The 24070-nt window shown below is 36.8% G+C and overlaps 1 protein-coding gene across 1 annotated transcript; it reads left to right on the top strand.

The window, feature by feature from the left end:
* The first annotated feature begins 1396 nt into the window (after positions 1-1396).
* LOC140889787 (uncharacterized) lies at positions 1397-2610 on the top strand. The gene is made up of 4 exons (XM_073297513.1): positions 1397-1652; positions 1779-2114; positions 2225-2467; positions 2513-2610. The coding sequence occupies exons 1-4, from the start codon at positions 1397-1399 to the stop codon at positions 2608-2610; spliced, it is 933 nt and encodes a 310-aa protein (XP_073153614.1).
* Positions 2611-24070: the final 21460 nt, after the last annotated feature.

The raw sequence follows: 24070 nt of genomic DNA, 5'->3' as shown, positions 1-24070 counted from the left end.
TTCACCCAAAGCAGAACTCTTGCCTTTTGATCCAGAAATTGAAAGAACTTTTCGCAGGAGAAGAAGGCAACAAAAAGAAGCAATGGCAGAACAGGAACGACTACGTGGAGATGGAGAAGCTGAGAATAATGCACCACCTATCTACAGGTCAATGCTAGATAATGCTATGCCATCTATCAAAAATTCCAGACCAAGCATCATCAGGCCAACCATACCAGCAAATCATTATGAAATAAATCCTGCTATCATTCAAATGGTGCAAAACACAGTCCAGTTTGGTGGGATGACAATCGATGACTCATATGCTCACCTGACAAATTTTCTAGAAATCTGTGAAACATTCAAGATGCAGGGAGTTTCTGATGACGCTATTCATTTGCGTTTATTCCTTTTTTCGTTTCGAGATAAGGCTAAAGCATGGCTAACGAATCTACCTGCACGTTCCATCACCACTTGGGATGATCTCTCCAAAGCTTTCCTCACCAAATACTTCCCACCATCTAAATCGATGAAGCTAAGAGCTGACATCACAACCTTTGCTCAAGGAGAACAGGAAACACTATACAAAGCATGGGAGCGCTACAAAGATCTATTGAGGAGATGCCCACACCACCAACTACCAGACGGTCTTGTGGTACAAAATTTTTATTATGGTCTTCCTCACTCAAATCGCACCATGTTATATGCAGCTGCAGGTGGTAATTTGTTACTAAAATAACCGGAAGATGGATATGAGTTAATTGAGGAGATGGAATCCAGTAGCTATCACCCTCAATCCGATAGAAATGCAGCCAGGAGACCCGCAGGAATGCATCAAGTTGATGCATTCACCTCAGTAGCAGCTCAGCTTGAAGTCATGAATAAGAGGATTGAAGAGTTAACTCTAGGGCAGTCTGCGATGCGTATTCAGGAAGTGTGGTATGAGAAATGTGGTGTTGAACACTTCACGAAAGATTTTCAGACAGGCAATCCATCATATCAGCCAGAGGGAGGAATGGTAAACCATGTAGGGAATCAAAACCGCCCTAGGAATGATCCATTCTGAAATACATACAATCCAGGGTGGAAACAGCATCTGAATTTTTTGTGGGGAGGACAGAACAATAGGCCATATGGGAATCAGAACTATGGAAAACAACATCAGGAGGAAAATTCAAGAATGGAACAGATGATGCAGAAGTTCATATCATCCACTGAGACAAGAATTCAGAATTAGGATGCATCGATTAATAATCTGGAAAATCATATAGGGCAGTTAGCTAAAGCGATGTCCAGCAGAGAGATGGGTACCTTGCCAAGTGACACGGAAAAGAATCCAAAGGAGCAGGTCAAGGCTGTTTAATTAAGAAGTGGAAAGAGAATCAAAGGCGAGAAAGAGTCAGAACCAGCTGTATTAATGAAAACTGCAGGTAAGTCTTCTACTTCTACACAACCACCCACATCACAGTCGAATATTGTTATTCCACCACCTTTTCCTGCAGCTCTCAAGAAGGCCAAGATAGACTCTCAATTTGCCAAATTTCTAGAAGTATTCGAGAAATTGAATATAAATATCCCCTTCGCCGACGCATTGATGCAAATGCCTAGCTATGCTAAGTTCTTGAAGGAGATTCTCTCCAACAAGAGAAAATTGGAGGAGCATGCAATGATCAGTCTAACAGAAAATTTCTCAACACTAGTTTAGAACAAGATCCCACCGAAGCAAAAAGATCCAGGGAGTTTCTCTATTCCTTGTGTTATTAATGATGTGAAATTTCATAAGGATTTGTGTGATTTAGGTGCTAGCATAAACTTAATGCCATATTCTGTTTTTAGAAAACTGAGCTTGGGAGAGCCGAAATCCACAAGGATGTCATTGCAATTGGCGGACAAGTCTATCAAATATCTAAGAAGGATAATAGAAGACGTGCTGGTGAAAGTCAAGAAATTCATTTTCCCGGTGGATTTTGTGGTACTTGATATGGAGGAAGAATTGAACATGCCACTTATTCTGGGAAGACCTTTCCTGGCGACAGGGAAAGCACTCATTGATGTCCAAAAGGAAGAATTACTTCTGAGAGTGGGAGAGAAGAAAATCTCTTTTGATATGTTTAATGCTCTAAAATTTTCACAAAGTAATGAAGAGTGTTTTCAAATAGAATGGTTCCTGAAACGTATCCTGCACATAATGAAGAGTGTTTTCAAATAGATGTTGTGGACTCACTTCTGTATGATTATGTGCAAGATACGTTTCAGGAACCATTAGAAGTTGCACTTGTATCTCCAACTCATGAGGATGAAATCAATGAAGGAATAGAAGAGATGACTACTTACTTGAATGATAAGGAGTCATGGCAGAAAGGTGGAAAGCTCAGACTCGAAGATCTTGGTGACCGGAAGGACTTAGTCCTCAAGAAACCAAGTCTTGAAGAACCGCCAACTATTGAATTGAAACCACTACCAGCTCATCTGAAATATGTATTTTTAGGTGAGAATGAAAATTTACCTTTCATAATTTCTTCTTCTTTGACAGGTGAAATGGAGGCCAGATTGCTGGATGTTCTCAAAAATCACAAGAGTGTATTTGTCTGGAAGGTAGCAGATATCAAAGGCATTAATCCATCCATCTGAATGCATAAAATCCTAATGGAAGAGAGCATCAACCCCTTGGTCCAACCACAGAGGAGGTTAAATCCCAAGATGCAAGAAGTGGTGAAAGCGGAAACGATAAAACTTCTGGATGCAGGTATTATTTATCCCATTTTTTATAGTGCATGGGTTAATCCGATTCAATGTGTACCGAAAAAAGGGGGGATAACTGTCATTAAGAATGAAACAGAATGAGTTGATACCTACTAGGACAGTTATAGGTTGACGTGTGTATACATTATAGGAAATTGAATGACGCAACCCGTAAAGATCATTTTCCCCTCCCATTCATTGACCAAATGCTAGAAAGGCTTGCTGGGTATGAATTTTATTGCTTTTTAGATGGGTATTCAGGATACAATCAAATTGCGATTGCACCTGAAGATCAGGATAAAACAACTTTCACTAGCCCATATGGTACGTTTGCCTATAGACGTATGCCTTTTGGTCTTTGTAATGCTCCTACAACTTTTCAGAGATGCATGACTGCTATATTTCATGATATGGTTGAAAATTTTCTAGAAATATTCATGGATGATTTCTCTATTTTTGGTCAGTCTTTTGATGGATGTCTGAATAATTTGAATAATGTTTTGATGAGATGTGAGGAGACGAACTTGGTACTCAACTGGGAAAAGTGTCACTTCATGGTGACCGAAGGTATTGTCTTAGGGCACCGAATATCTGAGCTGGGAATCGAGGTGGACAGGGCCAAGGTGCAAGTCATTCAAAATTTACCTCCACCGACAACAATCAAGGGAGTCAGAAGTTTTCTAGGCCATGGCGGGTTTTATCGGCTATTCATTAAAGATTTTTCAAAAATTTCAAAACCTCTGTCTTCTTTATTGATGAAAGATACACCTTTCAATTTTGATTCCAATTTTTTTAAAGGCGTTTGAATTTCTGAGAAAAAGATTGGTGACTGCACCAGTGCTGACCTCGCCAGATTGGGATCTTCCATTTGAGGTGATGTGTGATGCCAGCGACTCGGCTGTTGGAGCTGTACTTGACCAGAGGATAGACAAGGTATTCCGTACTATTTACCATGCTATCAAAACCTTGAATGAGGCTCAATTGAATTATGCTACCACTAAAAAGGAGTTGCTAGCTGTAGTTTTTGCACTTGACAAGTTTCATTCATACCTTGTACTTTCAAAATCACTGTATACACTGATCACTCTGCAATAAGACACCTATTGGCTAAGAAAGACGCAAAACCTAGGTTGATTAGGTGGATCCTGCTCTTACAAGAATTTTACTTAGAGATAAAGGATAAAAAAAAGAGTAGAAAATGTTGTAGCTGATCACCTGTCTAGACTAGAATGCATTCCTGATTGTGCACAGAATGATATTGAGGAAATAGATGATTGGTTCCCTGATGAAAACTTTTTTGCCATAGAAAACTCCCCTTGGTATGCTAATTTTAAAATTACTTGGTCACGGGCACACTCCCACATAACTTGTCTTTTCATCAAAAGAAAAAGTTTTTGTCAGATGTAAAGCATTATTTTTGGGAAGAACCTTTCTTGTTTAAAATTTGTGCTGACTCTATGATCCAAAGATGTATGGCGGAAGGAGAGATGAAAAGTATCCTCAGTCATTGTCATGACCGTGAGGTAGGCGGCCATGTTGGGCCAATAAACACGGCAGCTAAGGTACTTGAATGTGGGTTTATTGGCCCAATCTTTTTAAAGATGTGCGGTCTTTTGTCATTGAGTGTGATCGATGTCAGCGAACAGGTAATATCTTAAATCATCATGAAATGCCATTGAATAATATTATTGAATGTGAGATATTTGATGTGTGTGGAATCGAATTCATGGGACCATTTCCAAACTCTTTTACATAAAAAAAATACATTTTGGTCGCTGTCGATTATGTTTCTAAATGGATAGAAGCAGAAGCTTGTGTAACTAATGATGCACTGGTGGTCACAAAATATTTAAAGAAAAACATTTTTAATCGGTTTGGTGCACCCCGTGCAATTATTAGTGATGGTGGCACCCACTTTTGCAACAAACACTTCGAAAAACTTTTGAAGAAATATGGTATCAAGCACAAAGTTTCTACAGCTTATCATCCCCAAACGAGTGGCCAAGTAGAAGTGTCCAATCGAGAAATTAAGAAAATTTTAGAAAAAAGTGTGAGTACAAATAGAAAGGATTGGGCACTTCGACTTGATGATGCATTATGGGCCTATAGGACCGCTTTTAAAACTCCTATAGGCACCTCCCCATATAGACTGCTGTTTGGTAAGGCATGTCAGTTGAGTTAGATCATAGATCATATTGGGCTATCAAAGCATTAAATTTTGAATTTGCTGCTGCGGGTGAGAAAAGATTGCTTGAGCTGAACCAATTAGAGGAATTTTGAGATCAAGCATACGATATCGCGGTGTCATACAAAGAAAGGACCAAGAGAATACGTGATAGACGCATTCGCCAAAGAGAATTTAAAGAGTGAGAAGCAGTTCTTTTATTTAACTCCATGCTGAGGCTCTTTCCTGGGAAGTTGAAATCTAGGTGGTCCGGTCCTTACAAAATCACTAAGGTGTATCCATCGGGGGCAATTTAAATAAAGCATGCAAGAAATGAGACTTTCACGGTCAATGGTCAGAGGCTGAAACACTATGTGGGGGGTGATGTCGACTCAACAACAATCATCACCACACTGGCCGACCAAGAATAGTTTAGGAGAATAGTCGAGCTCTAGACTCTAAATTGAGAACTACTTGCTTAGATTTCATTTATTTTAATTTATTTTGCTTGAAACTTTTCACTCTTCAGTTCTTTTAAGTTTTAGCATTTTTTATTTTTGTTTACTTTGGAAAAAAAAATGTGCGCTCGGGCTGAAAAATCCTGCAGACCGAGCGCCACAAATTCTTTCAACCTACTGTTTTGCTAAAATGAGGGTGCGCTCGGTCTGCAAAATTCGGCAGACCGAGCGCTCAACAATACCCCAACTCTCTGTTTTTTTCTAAATCGAGGATGCGCTCGGTCGGCTAAAAAGAGCGGACCGAGCGCATCGCGCAGATACAGAAATTAAAAGGCCCGATCCCCTTTCCCCTTTCCCCTTTCATTATTTCTTGTTCTTTCTCTCTCTCTAAACCCTACGCCGCCGCCTCTCATCCCTATTTCTCACTTCTTCCCATCAAATTCGCAGGTACCTCTCTCTTATTTCCCGGATTTCGTTCAAGATGGGTCCTAAGAGAGCAAATATTGCCACCTCTTGTGCCTCTTCTTCATCCTCAACCATTATCGATTGCAAGTTTATCTTCGTGGAGGTGAAATCATGATATGAAGCCGCCAAGATCAACCGGACTCCGATTCCCGAGAGAGGCATAGATCTATCCGAGAACCTCACTCTCTCCCTCGGCATCACTGAGCGTGGATGGACCGAGTTCTGCCGCCAACCTCAAGCGGTCGTCGTACCTTTGGTACGGGAATTCTATGCTAACGCCCCTGAACGAACAAATAACAAAGCTTTTGTGCGGGGTAAGTTTGTCTCTTTTGACCCTAACACTATTAATGTTTTATTGCAAACACCTGAGATCGACGATAGCCAATTCCAAGCATTTAAGGCTAACCCGAATTATAATCTCATCTCTGCTGAACTGTGTTATGATGGAAACGTTTGGAAGGACTCGGTCGAATTTGTGTCGTTTAAAGAAAAATTTTTGAAAATTGAACCGACATTGTGGTATGCGTTTTTAACTCACAGGATGATGTCGGTAACCCACACGCACGCCGTGGTTATGAGCAGGGCGTTGTTGTTGTTTTCCCTACACAAACAATGGCCAATCAATGTAGGAAAACTCATCAACAAGGAGTTGTACATGTCCATCCATTCACTGAATATTGGCATATTTTTTCCGTCTATTGTCTCCGCACTTTGTGTGCAAGCTGGAGTTGTAGTGCGAGACAATGAAGAATGGCAACATCCAATGCAGGATGTGGACAATTCACTTGTGAAGACAAAGCAAACTTTCAGATTGTAGGAGTTTACATCTCATGGGCAGGCCAGTTCTGGGGCCGGTACATCTTTGAGGCATGTACCAAAACCAATGCCCAGTCGTCGCCCTGCTACTGAGACGACCAATGAATTGAATGTCTGGGCTCAATATCAGAATATGTGCCAAAACGTCACTTTTTCCCACTTGGAGTCACAGAACGCTATGCTTCGAGGGTTAATCTCTCATGCCGGGTTGGACCCTGCGGCCTATCCTACTCCACCACCATATCCACCTCCATTCCATTTCCAATACACTGCTCTCCACCATAATCTGCCTGATGATTCAAATGATGAAGCTGCTGGTGACGATGAGGACCAGTGATCAAGGGAGTGTTTGTTTTCGTTTTTTTTTGTTTTCTTTTGTGTGTGTTTTGCATCATAAGTTTTGTTTGTTTTTCTCCATGTTTTTAGGTTCGTTTTTCATTTGTTAGCATTGAGGACCATGCTTGTTTCTAGTTTGGGGAGGGTTTCTTTTATGTTTTCATGCATTTTGTCTGCGTCTTTTGTTGTGTGTTGTGTAATGCATGCTATCTATGGATGAATTCATAAAATCCAGTGATGATGCATAGGAAGAAAATGTTGAAAAGAAATTGTGAAATAATTGTGACCTTTGGATTGAGTGTGAATATTTCATTGCACTATAGTTTAACTAGTGAAGTGCACTAAGAAATACGAAGTTTCAGTGGTTAGATCATTGCACGGCACTAAGGTTTTTTTTCGAACTCGATTGAATACTTTGTAATTTCAGTTAACTCTACTAACGCACTGATGAGTTTGGGAAAATGAATGATTCATAGCGCACCCGGAAATTTTTTTTATTTTTAATGTTCCATCCGGGCTTTATTTAGGGATTGAAATCCTACTTCCTAAATTAAAGCTAAGTCTGCGGGTTAAATGGGGCATGAAAAAAATTGATTTCTTGCAAAAAAAAAATCCAAATTTTAACAAAGATACTTCATCCGGGCTATAGACGAGGGGATTCAAATCCGAATCCTATCAAAGTTATAGCTAAGTCTGCGGATTAAATGGAGTTATAAATTTACCGGATGCAAAATTCGCTGGTGCGTAATTAATATATATGGATCATTTTCTGCAAATTTCGAAGGAGGTGAAAAGGTGGATACATAACTGAGAGAACGGGTGTTTACGAGGTAGATTTACCCTGATTTGTCACTGAGATCTTATAGCCCAAGTAAATTGAGTTTATTTGAGGTGCATAACATTGGGGTCACTACCCACACACTCACGTTCACATGAAATCTGAAGGGCACTCTGGGAATGTTTATGTTTTGAAATGAATTTTCTGACGCTTGGAAAATATAAGTTTATCCATAGTGGTTGTGTTTTTTGTTATGTTTGCATTCTATTTTTTCACCTATTTTGCTTGAGGGCAAGCAAAATGTTAGTTTAGTGAGGTTGATAGGAGTCATTTTCCCGTGTTTTATTGCTTGTTTTCTTTGTGTTTTGCATGCGTTCCATGTCATCTTGTTCGTATTTATCTATTTTCTGTTGCATTTTAGTGTATTTCTGTGTGTTTTGTTCACTCCTATTGATTTATAGTTAATTTGGCAGGAAAATGAGAAAAATCCTAATTTTGGGATTCATAAGGGGGTGTGCTCGGTCGGTAGAAAAGAGCAGACCGAGCGCAGGCATAAATTGGAGAGGCAGAAAGATTGAAGGAAGTGGAGCACTTGGTCGGTATAAAAGAGCAGACAGAGCGCCCGCGCGTAATTTTGGAAAATTTTATTCCGGGAGTTTTATTTGGAAAGGACTTTGAGGGGAAATATATATAGAATATTTTCAGACGTTTTAAGGGTTCGATACATGGAGAATTGAAGCGGAGGCGGCTGCTGAAGATTGAAAAATTCTTCTTCTCGTTGGGAGTTTTTCTTCTTCGAATTTTCTGGATTTTTATGTTAGAAACTTTGTTCGCTTGAAATTTATGATGAATTTTATTAGCTAAACTTTTATTTTTTTGGAATTTAGGGGATCCGAACCCCGAAACATGTTTGTGTGATGTAATCTTTGGATGAATTGAGTTTGATTTATACAAGTATTTGATTTTATCATGGTTTATTATTCTATGTTGAAGAGTAGCTAACTTTAGCATAGATTCGTAGATTGTGAATTGCTGTCGAGAGATAGATTCATGATTAGGACGAGTGATAAAATCCATAGACTTAAAATATGTATAGAGATATGATATTTACTACATGTTGATAATCATAGACCACCAGGTTGAAATTTATAGAAATTCAAAGAACGTCAAGCAATCAGTAATGATAAATAATTAAAGAGATTTAATTGTTTCATTAACTTGAATTAGATTGGAATAAACTCGAGAGAGAGTGTCGATACTTCAGGAATTTCTGTCAGATTTATGTGTATTAAATTAAGATTCAATCGTCCAGTTCAATTAGGGGGAAGGTGAACAGAAATTTCAACAAAATCCTTTCATATTATATTTTCTCCATCTTGAAAAGTTGGGTTCATTATTTGCATTAGTTTTAGTTATTTAAGTTGAGATCTATAGTTATAAATTTTAGTTTAATCAATCATCAAATTTTGTTATTTTGGGTAGAGAAATAAAATAATTTAATTATTGTGACATAGTCCCTGAGGACGATACTCGTACTCAGTACACTTTATTATAACTTGAGTCGTGCACTTGCGATAATGTTGAGCATAAAAGGAAGATATTTATATTTATTTTAAGTGTTGGAATCTGCTCGATCAACTTTTTGGCGCCGTTGCCGGGGACTATTGATTACTTTGATTTTTCTTATTTAATTTTCTCTTCTTCAATTTTAATCACTAGTTTCATCTATGAACTGCAGGATTCTCTTGTAGTGCTTTCAACATTCACCCGAAGCAGAACTCTTGCCTTTTGATCCATAAATTGAAAGAACTTTTCGCAGGAGAAGAAGGCAACAAAAAGAAGAAATGGCAGAACAAGAACGACTAAGTGGAGATGGAGAAGCTGAGAATAATGCGCCACCTATCTACAGGTCAATGCTAGATAGTGTTATGCCATATATCGAAAATTCCAGACCAAGCATCATCAGGCCAACCATAGCAGCAAATCATTTTGAAATAAATCCTGCTATCATTCAAATGGTGCAAAACACAGTCCAGTTTGGTGGGACGACAATCGATTACCCATATGCTCACCTGAAAAATTTTCTAGAAATCTGTGACACTTTCAAGATGCAGGGAGTTTCTGATGACGCTATGCGTTTGCGTTTATTCCATTTTTCGTTACGAGATAAGGCTAAAGCATGGCTAACGAATCACCTGCAGGTTCCATCACCACTTGGGATGATCTCACCAAAGCTTTCCTCACCAAATACTTCCCACCATCTAAATCGATGAAGCTAAGAGCTAACATCAGAACCTTTGCTCAAGGAGAACAGGAAACATTATATGAAGCATGGGAGCGCTACAAAGATCTATTGAGGAGATGCCCACACCACCAACTACCATACGGTCTTGTGGTACAAACTTTTTATTATGGTCTTCCTCACTCAAATCGCACCATGTTAGATGCTGCTTCAGGTGGTAATTTGTTACGAAAATCAATGGAAGATGGATATGAGTTAATTGAGGAGATGGCATCCAGTAGCTATCACCCTCAATCCGACAGGAATGCAGCCAGGAGACCCGCAGGAATGCATCAAGTTGATGTATTCACCTCAGTAACAGCTCAGCTTGAAGCCATGAATAATAGGATTGAAGAGTTAACTCTAGGGCAGTCTGCGATTCGTATTCAAGAAGTGTGGTGTGAGAAATGTGGTGCTGAACATTTCACGAAAGATTTTCAGACAGGAAATTCATCATATCAGCCAGATGGAGGAATGGTAAACCATGCAGGGAATCAAAACCGCCCTAGGAATGATCCATTCTCAAATACATACAATTCAATAGGAATCTAAAATGAAGTGCATGTCTTTAAAGTCCGAGATTATCAAGTCTAGATAATCAAAAAATACTCCAGTTATTCTCTTCTTCTATTGGGATCTCGAGGATAAAATACCACAAACAATCACAACGAACTCCCCTTTCGAGGTGGAAGATGTGTACTTCAATTCTCTAGACTTTGAAGCAGCTATAGAGGGTTAAGTCGGTCATTGCAGTAATTCGCCTGCCAATGCCCCCTGCTATAATTCTCAGAACGTATAATTAAAAATGAAATAAATCATTTGGCTCAATATGAATGCAATGCGAAACATAACTCATTCAACTAAAATCAAGCAAATCAGTTAACATGCAAGTATGTGATTTCTTCCGAACACTCGAATCAAGTCGCATTTGAGTCACTCGTTCCATTCAAGTCTAAGTCGTCTTATACCTCTTCTCAATGCGTCGATGCTCCAAAACCTGGAAGCAACAACGATTCCTCAATTAAGATTCATTCTAATATCCTTTATCGATAATAAGAAAATCGATACTATACCGGCTCCAATCTCTAGAACTATTCAAATTCTGAAATCTCGCAACTCACGGCCTTCAAATGAATATGTAAAAGAAATAATAAAGGTTCGAGATCAAAATTGACATCAAACTCGACTCAAAACGGCTCAACCCAATTCAAACCAAACTATATTTCAAAACTCAAACCGGCGGCTTAACGGCTATATTCTGATCAAACCGGAAACACGGACAGCATAAAGTCGAACCAATAACTCAATAACTATCTCAAAAACAACAAACACAACTCAACAAATCAAATCTCAAAATCCTCATTTTTGAATTATGCCTCCAATATTCTAACAAATCCGAATGACGCTCTATTTCAAAACTGACTGAGAATAATCGATAAGAACTATCTCAAGAACGACATAAATGAAACTCAATCGATTCTAACAACATCCGAAAATAAAAGTCTAACTGATCGAAGAAAAACTTATGATAGAATGAATCTCTCGCTGCTGTGATCGCTAATCTGCATTCAAAAATAAATTCTAACGTACGGATCGAGCAGAAACTAAAATCACAAAGCTTGGGAAAGCTTGGAGGCGCCTTCAATGTAGGGAGACGATTTGGTGGGGAAGGGAATGAATTTGAAGAAGTCAAAGAGCTTATAAATATCTAACAAATCCAAAATTTGCATTTTAGTCCCTGAAAATTTCAAAATTTGCAAAATAGACCCCGATCAAAATCAAATCGGCCCTAGACTTCTATAATCTCTAATTATCTCAAATAAAGTCAATGAAGATAAATTTGGGGCGTTACAAAACTGTTGATGTTTAGTTTCTGATTTCATTTAATTGTATTAAGTCTCTGCGTATTATTGTTTCCAATTAAAAATTGTAAAGACAATTAAATTTCGAGTTTATGTGTGACAATGTATTTCAGTTTTATGAATGAGAAGACTGGTTTCTGTAATTTCTGAAAATTCGAGGCTTGTTGTTTAATGTGAAAACGTTAAATAGCGTTGTTGTCAACTAGGCCCAGTCTCGGAGCGTGACATGCATGATATCTGTTATTGAAATTATTTTCACTTTCTAAATAATTTAAGCTTACAATTAGTGCTATAAGTTGGTCTCTACGTTTTGGATTCTCTCATGTAATTTGCAAAGTTTGTTTTTATCCACTAACTTGGATTTTTTTTTATTTTGTTATCCTTTTTTTCGCCCAAAACTACTAATCCATGTATATGGCTTATTTATCACTGACGTTCTCTAATGTTGCTTATGTGACAAAAATAAAACATATATTATTCTCATTAAAATCTATCTAAGCAAAAATAACGAAAAATGAAAAAAAAAAAAAAATTCTCCCATTGTGAAATATTAATTAGGCCGTGTCGTTTTGCTTTGTTTTGCTCTTTTAATTTATTTTTGTATATTGATTTTTATGTGTGTAACATAAGTTGCATTTTCGTCACTTAAACCATGTAGGAAAGGATCTGTGCTAATTAAGCAATATTCGGTTAGACGAAAGAATGACAAAACTCAAACAAATCCAAGTTAATTTGTGGATGAAATCCACGACACTTTGACTGTAACGTCCCAATTTTCACAATCGAAGTGTTACTCAAACATGCATACTTAAAAATAAGGGAAAAATAAAAACTTTGAGGAAGCATCATCTTCTTTATTAAAATGAGCGTATTAAAAGTGCACAAATAATGAAATAGCATCTAAAAGTCTTTGCCAAACATGACCATCAACTTAAAATTCAAAACTTTTTTTCCTCTCATTAACTAAAAATGTTTTAAACAACTTTCATTCAATAGCATTCGCACTCATGCATCACCCACTGGACCGATCCCTGCCTCTTCTTCATATCCGCCCACATAATCATCAATGAAGGCATCAACATCATCGTTACATGTACCATTCAAGTATAGTGAGTCTAAAGACTCACCAAGGAAATGCATAAAAAGGATCTTTTTAAACTTTAAAAGAGAAAACATTAACTTAAGCTTTCATACAATAAACATAACCTTGATGTAGCCATAACATAAAAATATTTAGGGTGATGAAGTATGAGTAGTTTGGCAACCGTCATAATGATCCATTCATAATTTTCTGTTGATCAACAAGCATATGTCATTATGCCCGTAAACTTTCATTTTTTGGATAGCCGTTTCGGAGCTCATCCCGAAATGCATACCCCATGTAATCCATTCCGTGAGCCATGTTTGGATAGTCGCTTCGGAGCTCATCCCGAAGTGCATACCCCGTATAATTACCATAAGACGCATAAATCATCAAAATATTTTTCATACATCATAACATCTATCTCATCATATCTTAAAGTGTCATATCGTCAACTTTCTTCTCGTAACTTCGTAAACATCATGCTCTTAAAACTTTACCGAGATGCTACCATGCGGGAAATCATTCAAAACATTTCATGAGAAAGGGGTTTTATGAGAAAATCACATAAATATACAATACATAACTTTAACGACCCACGTGAGCCGTTTCGTCCATCCCGGACGATTCATTTTGAAACTTTCTTCAATTGAATGTCTTAAATGTACTTAAAAGAGCTTAAAAGAGCATAAACTTGAATTTTGGACTGAACATGCAAAGTTTAAAAATTTTGGGACAGAGCCCTGCTCGCTCGAGCGCAGAAAACTGCCGCTCGAGCGAGTTGTGCGTCTCGCTCGAGCGGCAACAAGTTGCGCTCGAGCGAGAGGCTCGCTGTCGGGAATCCCAAGCAGCAATCGCACAGACGTCCAAAGCCTCTTTATTCCGATTTTTCCTGATCTAAACGCCTCTTTTCACCATCAAATTTTTTTTTTTTGAAAGAAATCAATCCCGGACAAGGAAAAAAACTTCAAAACTTGAAACGAATTTGCCCCAAAATCAACCAATAACAAAGTTTCCAAAAACACCATAACACCTCAAAATTTATGCATCTTAACTTCAAAATCCATAAAACCTCAATACATCTACATCAAGACATCAGGAACACCTCACACTTCACGTTTATACATCATACTTATGAAATTTTACAAGAACATGCATCAATTAAAATCATAAATCAACCTAGGGTTCATATAAAAATATATATTCTTTTGAATGGGTTTCAAAATATTAAAAACTTGTCTGAATCGTCTGATTGAGATTAACCTGAACTGCGGAACGATCTAGCCTCGAGAAGTTGAAGAACCCTAGCTTGGAGATTGCAATGTTTGAGAAAAGTGAGCGTTCAGAAAAAAAAAAATGAGAAGAAAATCTGAACGTCTGATTTTTCTTTTCTTACTTGTGACTAATGGGCTTCCAACACGACCCATTAGTTACACTTAAAAATTCTTTAAAATCTTACTCTCTCCGTAAATAAAATACACTGCATCCAATTAAAATTAAATAATTTTCATAACTTGCTCGAAGGCTAGCCTCATCCCTACGACCTCGAATTAAATATCAACCTGAAAACTTTAAAATCATACACATCGCATAAATTTCAGGCATTCAAATAATTCACAAAATTAAACATAACAATTTAATATACTAAATAACATGCATTAAATCACATGATTTAACTAACTTAACGTGATTAAGCTAGTGGACTTTTGGACCTTACATTGACAAATTACATGATTAATATCTAAAACAAGTCAATTTACACAAACTAACATCGTAATTTTTCCTTAATTGTATATTACATTGTTAGTTAAATGAAATAGATATCTATCCATTGAAAATGAGAAAAATGTAATCACTCTAAATGTTAGAAAATGTCATCATCCTCAGTGTTATAGTGATATAAACCTCTCTAACAAGGGGAAAAAGTCGGTTCAAACCAATGTTAACAAAAAATACCCCAATGTATTAGAAATTAAAAAATGTTAGAAAATTGAAATTACGATATGAAACATCTAATAAAGCTTATATTTAAAATAAGGGCGAACTTAGAATTATGTGGCATATTGCGGTTTCTGCTGATATTTTAATTTTGGTATTGTATTTACTATTTTAGATTAGATTAGACAAGTCTCATATGTATATTTATATTTCATATGTAATAAGAATATTGTTACATTTGTTCTTCAAAAATAGAAAAAAGAGGCTTGGTGTTATCGAAAGTCCATTTTTTAAATATCGATAAAGAACGCCATATCAATTAGGTTACTTTAATCTTCAACAAGGTGGAAAAGACATAGTTGTCTTTCTTCATAAAATTGGACCAATCCATGTCTAAATTCGTGGAATATTGGAATTAATAAAATTCAAACTTGATATTCGATCCTTTTTTTAGAAATTGTGAACGGCTACGGTTCTTTGATATAGACAGTAACTTAAAACTTTGACAGTTATTGGCAGCTGTGTATATAATTTGGATGACTTCGATGATGATGATGATGATTTATTATTATTTTAAGAATCCAAACTCATCGATCGATCCTAGTAATGAAATATGTATTATGTTTAGATGCATTATGTTTAGATTGCACTTAATAGAATGATTTGAAATATTAATGAACAAAAGTCAAGTGATATTCATAAAAACTTAGTGTCAATTTTATGATATAAATTTTTAACTCAACTCAACCAATAAAAAAATATTATTTTCCACCGTAGGTATGAACCAAGGTTCAAGTTGACCTTTCTCCTGAATATAAGTATGGAAGATCATCTCAAAGGAAACCTACAACTCTTATAATTTTGATTTTAGGACGAAATAATACATACTGATTTTTATATGTATTCAACTATGGTTTGGTCTTGTATATTTATCTCATTGCGATTTTGTTATTTTATGTTGTCGAATTTCAGTTTTAGTCTTTTTTTTTCTTGAAAATTTTAAGTCCATTATTCGATGTGACGTTGATGTGATATCAATACGAGACTGATATCATGATAAATGCACACACAATCTAGATGAAAATAAAATTATAAAAAATTGGAAGATACATGACTAAGATTGAAATATGATAATATAAAGAATCAAATTACAAAATAGAAAATATATAAGATGAAAAAATGTAATATTTCAAAAAAAAACATATAATCTCTTGTATGAAATTAATGATATTTATGAACCCTCCATTAGGGGTTCACGGTTTGGTTAACCGCCCGAACCGAGTCGAAACCGAAAATTCGGTTTGAAACGAAATCGAACCGAATTTTTGGTTCGGTTTTCGGTTCAGTTAGTTTTTTCTGCTCGGTTCACCGAATTGAACCAAAAATCGGTTTTTGATTTTTTTAAAAAAAAAATTTAATTGGTTTTACATATTTTAATTCATTTTTTATTTGTTTTTTTAATAAATAAATATAAATTAATTAAATAAAATAAAATAAAATAAATAGAAATTCGGTTTTCGGATTTTCGTTGAAATTTGGTTTGGTTAACCGAATTTTCGGTTTGGTTCGGTCTGAATGAACACCCCCCTCCATTTTAAAATCAGGAGTAAAGGCCCCGGGAGAAATGTGTTTATTTTTTTTTCAAAATAGAAGGGTTGTAAATAGAGGTGTCAAAACGGGCTAGCGGGGAGACCCGACCCACAATCCGTCGCAACCCATCATTAGGCTGGGTGGGGCGGTCCGACCCATCTTTTAGACAGGTTGGGAAAACACCAACCCAACCCACCTATTTTAGGTGGCGGGACGGATTGTTTATTCTCAATCTTGAATTGCCGAGTGAGAACATCTAATATTGGTACTAATATTTTTTTGGACACAGTACTTATCCACAAAGTTTGGTCATTACAGTTTATATGACTAAATATAATTAGCATATCATTAAAGGTGTCAAAATGGATTAAGTTCATCGGGTTGACCCGTCCCGCTATACAAAATTAGTGGGTTAGGTTGACAATTTTCCAATCCGCCTAAAAGGTGGGCCGGCCCGCACCGCTCCGCCTAAAGGGGGGTTGTGGTGGGTTGCGGGTTGGCCCACAAAAACTCACCAATTTACATGTGAATCCGCCGGTTGGCCCGTCCCGCCACCTAAAATAGGTGGGTTGAGTTGATGTTTTTCCAACCCGCCTAAAAAGTGAGCCGTTCCGCCTAATGGTGGGTTACGACGGGTTGTGAGCCGGCCCGCCCCGTTGGCTCGTTTTGACACCTCTACATATCATTGTGTTAACTCAAAGATATTTCAATTACAAATTCTATTGTACAAAAGAAACATAGTTATAATATTTGTCTGATTTATAGGTTTCTGTGACGATCTCATGATATTTAGGTCGATAATATGTTACATGTATGAAGTGAAAAATAATATTTTTGACATAAAAAATGATATTTTTTCATCGGTCGAATTAAAAAAAATATCTAAAAAAATTAAGAGAAACTCACAAGAAACAAGAAATTTTGTGAACCAATAAGCATCGTGGACCCATAAGCATTTGAAATTGAGTATAAACCTCCCACTAAAAACCTCACCCCCACTACAGGGGTGGGGTTTTGTATTTGTTTTTTTTTAAAACCGATCACAAGATTTTGAGACCGGTATTATTATTATTTTTTTAAATTAAGCCACATCCGCAAGAGGGGGAGTGCCGCGCACGTTCCCTCTCGAGACGCGCGTGGGCATGCTGCCTCTTTTTCTTTAAAAAAATAATTTTTTGAAAAATTTTGTAATCAATTTTTTTGAGTTTTTTAATTTCCTCAACGGCTAGTTGTTTTATTTTTTTTTTCAATTTCATTTTTTTTAAATCACATTTTTTTGTTTTTATCCTATATCCAACCGACACTTATATTATATATTTATTATTATGATTATTAAGATGTTTGTTTATTCATAACGGTTGCCTAACAATTATTTTTTTTAACTATAAATATATCTATTAATGATTCATTTTTTTTTATCAATTATTGCTATAATCATTCTCTCTATTTTACTTCATTCTCTATTCTAAATTGTCTAAAGATCCAAAAAATTTGACCACCGATAGGATTATTGAACTCTTTAAAGAAGAGTTGTGGATGATACTGATGAAAAATTAATGATATTGGAGATCATTCAACAACAACACAAAATGCTACTTGAGGTAGCTCGGAGTACTTGTGAGAGATCACATAGAAGAAGGTATTTGAATCGAGATCGTGAAGCAGGACATGCTCGTCTTGCCAATGATTACTTCAGTGATGCACCGGTATTTCCAAATGAAGTTTTCCGGCGACGATTTCATATGCGAAAAGAATGATTCCTTCGCATTGTCGAAGCCTTGCAAAATCATTCCGAATATTTTCAGCTGAGGGTGCAACGGGCGAAAAAAGTTTATCTCCACTTCAGAAATGCACGGCTGCTATCCATCAATTAGCGCATGGATCTCATGCCGACCATTACGATGAGTACCTATGAATTTCTGAAAACACTATCATCGAATGCCTGTCGATGTGTAACTGAGGAATTTGGGGCACAATACTTGGGAAAACCCAATGCTACTGATATCCAACGTTTGCTTCAAATGCACGAGGAAAGACACGACTTCCCTGACATGTTGGGTAGCCTTGATTGTATGCACTGAGAATGAAAAAATTGTCCGGTAGCTTGAAAAGGTCAGTTTACTCGAGGTGATCATGGAGTCCCAATAATTATGCTTGAAGCAGTCGCCTTTGCTAACTTGTGGATATGACATATTTTTTTCGGGGCCGCAGGATCGCGTAATAATATCAACGTGCTTAATGAATCACCTTTATTCAACAACGTATTGCAAAAAAAATGCACCAGATGTTCATTTTACAGTAAATGACACACCGTACACAAAAAGATAATTTCTGACTGACGGGATCTACCCGCAATGGGCTACTTTTGTTAAGAGTTTTTCGTGCCCCCAGGATATCAAGAGAAAGAAGTTTAAGGAAAGACAGAAGGCTGCGAGGAAAGATGTCGAGCGAGCATTTGGGGTACTACAATCTCATTGGGCAATAGTTAGAGGTCTCTGCCAATTTTGGTACAAGAAAAAGTTGAAAGATATCATGCTAACGTGTATAATTTTGCACAACATGATTATCGAGGATGAGTGTAATGCCCCATTTTTAGGAAATAATTGGATATATAAATATATATATATATATATATCTATATATAAATAAATATATTTCTTTATAAATAAATTATTATAATATAAATTTCTTTTATAAATATATATATATATATATATATATTGCTTTTTATTGGGTTTCTTGGCCACCACTCCACCTCCCCTTTGTCCAACCGGTGATCGGAAAGTGTTTTCCATGGATAAGATTAACATGCTTGGTTCTCTTATATATATAGAGACCCTTCATATGCCTCATTTGATCAGTTTTCTTTCAGATTTTCGTGATGATTAGTGGTCTAGAGTGTCAATATGAAGAGGTGTGAGAATATTGTGTTAAAAGATTGAAAGAAGAAAATTACTCACTTATACCCCAAAACACGTTAAAAAATTCCCAAAAAAATTATACAAGGTACTTAGGATGTCCAATAAAATATTGGTGAAGGAGGTGACATAAAAAGATCAACCGATTCCCCGTTAAAATTCATAAACCACCGCTGTCCGGGAAGGAAAACAGTTCTCAGAAACCATCTGCAGGTACTGTTTTCACTCTCGCTTTTCATACTTTTATTCACAGTATTTGAACCTAGTCTAAACATGAAAGTTACTCATAGTGTGCCCTAGTTTTCAAAGGTACCGACGGTTTTCCAGAAATGACGTCTGAAACAGTATTTTTCTTCAGTCTAGTAGAGTATAAGTCACAAAAGGTTATTCCAATTTTGGTACTATTCGGTTAGGAATTTGAGAAAACTCATTAAATGAAAATTGTAGGAAATCATGAAACACATCTTCGGTAAAAAGTTTGGCCGCGCGTGGCTGCTGTAAACTGGCCACGCGCCGACGGAAGTGGCGCGTGAATTACACGCGCCGGCAGAAAACAATTTTTCTGGAGGCCGTAGTTTTCTGCACTTGTTTTAGTCTTATATTTCAATTTTCATAATATTTAGACAAGTACATGAATTGTTATGAATTTCCTTAGAAATTCTTAAATCTATGAAACTTGATTTTTGAAAGTGGTTGGACGCAAGGTTGAGGCTCGATTTTCTCAAAGATAGAATCTGTTTCTACTCTAGACTTTAAAATCAAAGTTGTTCCCTGTACTGTCTAGTATACTAGATTGGTGGCCTATGACCGGAATAGTTTCCGGAAGCAGCCTTTTTTGGTGGTCAATATACCTAGAGAATCAGTTTGGAAAAAGCTGATTTGGTCAAAGAATGACTTGGAATTTTGACATACTTTGAATACAAAAGTTGTAGATTTTTTTGAGTTATACCTATTGTCAAAGTTTCAAAATTTTGGATCTACTTTCGAATTGTTATAAATTTTCTTATGAATTATCAAAATGTTCCTCCCTTGTTTGAGTAACAAATTTTTGATTATAAACTAGTCTAGCAATCGGTAGTATTACTAACATATGAAATATCCTAAAATTATAGGAATTTGAAGTTATCTACTGATTCGGATAGTAAGTATTGATGTGAGGTTTTCATTACTTAAGGAATTATTATCTTTATACAGCCCTTTGGCGTTCGGCCTGGAAATTATAATATGATATTATCCTAACTATTGTTCATCTTATTTTGTTGATTTGATATTCTTATACCTGATTTTCATAATTATTTAAATCACATCTTGGTTTATCATCAAACCAATGATGGAATGATCGAAAGATAAAATGATTGAATGAATGAATGAATGTTATCCAAAGTGAGAGCCCTGGATAACGAACTTCGGTTTGGATATTGAGTCCAATGAACAGCGGGTTAAATACGGGTATATTTGTTCACTTTGGCTCACCCTCATTATCATTACTAGAATGATTGCTACTAAACTATTGAATTCGTACCCACCTATTTAACTTTATTATCCTGATATTTACTACTATTACCAAGAAATATATTATCCAATAAATAATCATTTATTCTCACTAAGTCCTTAAAGATTTAACCTCTTTATTTTTTTTATCTATTGTAATTTCCAGAGCCAGGGTTTCCAGATATGGATAACGAAGAAAATGGCAGTGAATGAACCATCTTTTGCCTCGAATAATGTTCTCGATTTATGTTTTATGTAGTCTCTATCATGCTCATCAGAGTCCGTATGCCTAGTAAAATAAATAAATGTCTTTTTCCATGTACTGCTACTTGTTTAAGAATCAGTCTTGTTGTATTAAAAGAACCTTATTGATATTTTATTATTAAATCTTTGTTTCGCTTCCGCACACATTATTCGTTTAAATGATCTGTTACTACCTACGACACTTTAATTAGGGACATTAAATTCCCACATAGAGTGTTGTTAGAGAATGTGGTATCTAACAAAGGTTAGACTTAAATTCAGGTGTCACATAAGTGGTATCAGAGCACCTAGGTTTGATTATTTGCTAATTAATGATGATTGTTTCTATAACTCTTTTATTACAGGATGTCTGATTCTGCTAGTAATCAGGGAGGCCATCTAGATACTATTTTTATCCGCAGGGACTCCCCCATCTGTACTTTTACTCCTGGACCTTAGTATGTATCCCGTTTTCCTGAGCATGTCACCATAGAGGTTTCAGAGGATCGGGATAGGGTGTTGGCAGATAGGGAGACTAATAGGGTCCTGTCTGAACAGGAGATTGCCCGATTGACCCAGGAAAACCAAAACCTACTCAATCAACTAGCCATCTGTAGATGGCACATTGATACGTTTGGGGAACCCGAGTTCTTTCAGACTCACATGGAGTATGTCCTGAAGAGTTAGATTCCATCATATTATAGTGGCGTAGGCCGAGCCATTTATGAGAGGGATAGGATGATTGTGCACCTTTGTGAGATTCATGGATACTATGACAGAGAGCTGAGGAGATTCCTGAGGGAGGAGTTCTACACCAACGACCAGATTAATCACATTGTTATCGAGGGTCGTGGCATGGTTGAGTATGCTATTTATGGGTCGTGGCATGGTTGAGTATGCTATTTATGGGTTGGAGACCGGCGTAGTGGGCATCTCTAGTCTTTCCGACATTGCTAGGCCTAGTAGCTTTCGTATTGATTCATCAACCCCTCCAGCAATGACTCATTTAGTTTTTCCTCCTGTAGTACCATCAGAGGTTCCACCTACTGACACTCCAGTCGTACCCCCAGCTGAGCCACCTATCATAGAGCCTGAGCTACCACCCTTGCCACCAGTTTTAGATGATGATGTTTGGCTGATTGACCCAGAGTATGAGTCTGGCCCCGAGGAGTTTCCCGATGATCCTCCACTGATCATACAGCTTGGACTATTCAAGGAGAGGACCCACTACCACCTATTGGAGCTTGGGATGATGAGGTGATCATAATTATTTCAGACTACGAGGATGTTTCTGAGGCTGAATCTGCTGTTACTGGGGAGTAGTACCCGACTATCATCATCACTAGTATTATATTAGCTACTTTACTCTGATCCCTTACCATTTTGATGTTTATGCAGAAGGGAATAGTAGAATCATTATGTATTATTAGGAAAATTGTCTGTATCCTAACTTTTGCAATATGGTGTGACTAAGTAGTTGTTGTTAGTCATCAATTTTCTCTTTAATGAATGACTATTTTATGTATTAAATCATCATGTCAAAGTTATAATATATGTTTACTTGTTCTAACTTTTAATTATAACCTTACTATGCATATCACAAGTCTCTATATCTGAAGGTAGTAACATGGCATCCTCAAGTGAAAGTTTACAAGAAGAAAACCAAGGGAATCAAGGAAAACCAGATGACCAAGAAAATCAACCACAAAATACTAGAGATGCTACAAATCAGCCACCAGAAGAGCCTAACCTGCTCCTTATGATCGAAATGATGAAAAAATTCTTTCACTACTGCCAGCAATCACCTAGGAACCCTGATGTGGGTGACCGGACCTTTGAACGTTTTCTTCGTAACAACCCCCAAAATTCCTGGGAACTCCGGATGCTACACAAGAAGAGTCATGGATGACAAAAATCCGAAAAATATTCTTTGTTCATAATTACTCAGATGAACAGAAGATAAATCTAACAACTTATCAATTCGAAGATGCTTCTTATGATTGGTGGAGAGTCATAGATCACCAATGGAGTAGAAATAAGACACCAAGAACTTGGGATAACTTCACACAAGAATTGAAGGATAAATATATCCCTCAAGTAGTTCAAAACACTCGAGAGAGGGAATTTATGGATCTAGTGAAAGGGTAAATGACAGTAGCCTAGTATGAGGCTGAGTTCCATCGATTGATCCACTATGCCCCACACTTCATGGAAGATGAACTAAGGAAGATAAGGAAATTCGTTCAAGGACTGAACCTAGAAATTCGCTGGTCAACTCTGTCTACGGAGGCTACTAACTATAATATCACGGTCAATCAAGCCCTACGAGTGGAAGCCGAAATGAAAACGCTCCTCAAAAGAGAAGAAACGGAAAATAAAGCCAAAACTTCCAATTTCACTAAAAACAACCATAAGAAAAGAAAATTTGAAAGGGAATTTCAACCTGACAAAAAAGGGGGACCTAGAATACAAAATTTTCAGGAAGATCAAAACAACCAAAAATGTGGATACTGTGGGCTACCTAATCACAATGAAGATAAGTGCTGGAGGAAAAATGGGAAATGTTTGGTCTGTGGAAGTGAGCAACACCGTATTCAAGAATGCCCGAAAAGATCCCAACAAACATCATCAGCTCCAAAAACTAAGATTCCAGCAAGGGCATATGCACTCACGGGAATAGATGAAGAAGTTGACCCCACTGCCGTGGTAGAAGGTAAGTTTTTCCTACTATCAAAAGTTGGGAAAGCTCTATTTGATCCAGGAGCAACTCACTCTTTTGTTTCCAGTACATTTTTGCGCAATCTAAATCTCATATCTAGTAAACTACCATACTTCTTGGAAGTGAGTTCACCAATGGGAAACAATATTTCCAGTAATGTCCTTTACAAGGATTGCCCCCTGGAAATTAATAAAAAAATATTTTTTGTT

This window comes from Henckelia pumila, chromosome 3, assembly GCF_033568475.1.
Source record: "Henckelia pumila isolate YLH828 chromosome 3, ASM3356847v2, whole genome shotgun sequence".
Classification (NCBI taxonomy): domain Eukaryota; kingdom Viridiplantae; phylum Streptophyta; class Magnoliopsida; order Lamiales; family Gesneriaceae; genus Henckelia; species Henckelia pumila.
Note: the sequence above shows the minus strand (reverse complement) of the source record. Positions and strands in the feature narration are given on the sequence as shown.

Excerpts from the sequence above, each read along its gene's own strand:
- LOC140889787 (XM_073297513.1), top strand. The coding sequence starts at position 1,397 with ATGAAAACTGCAGGTAAGTCTTCTACTTCTACACAACCACCCACATCA. Across the intron at positions 2,115-2,224 it reads TGCTCTAAAATTTTCACAAA|ATACGTTTCAGGAACCATTA; the intron begins GTAATGAAGAGT and ends ATTATGTGCAAG. Across the intron at positions 2,468-2,512 it reads TCTGAAATATGTATTTTTAG|GTGAAATGGAGGCCAGATTG; the intron begins GTGAGAATGAAA and ends CTTCTTTGACAG.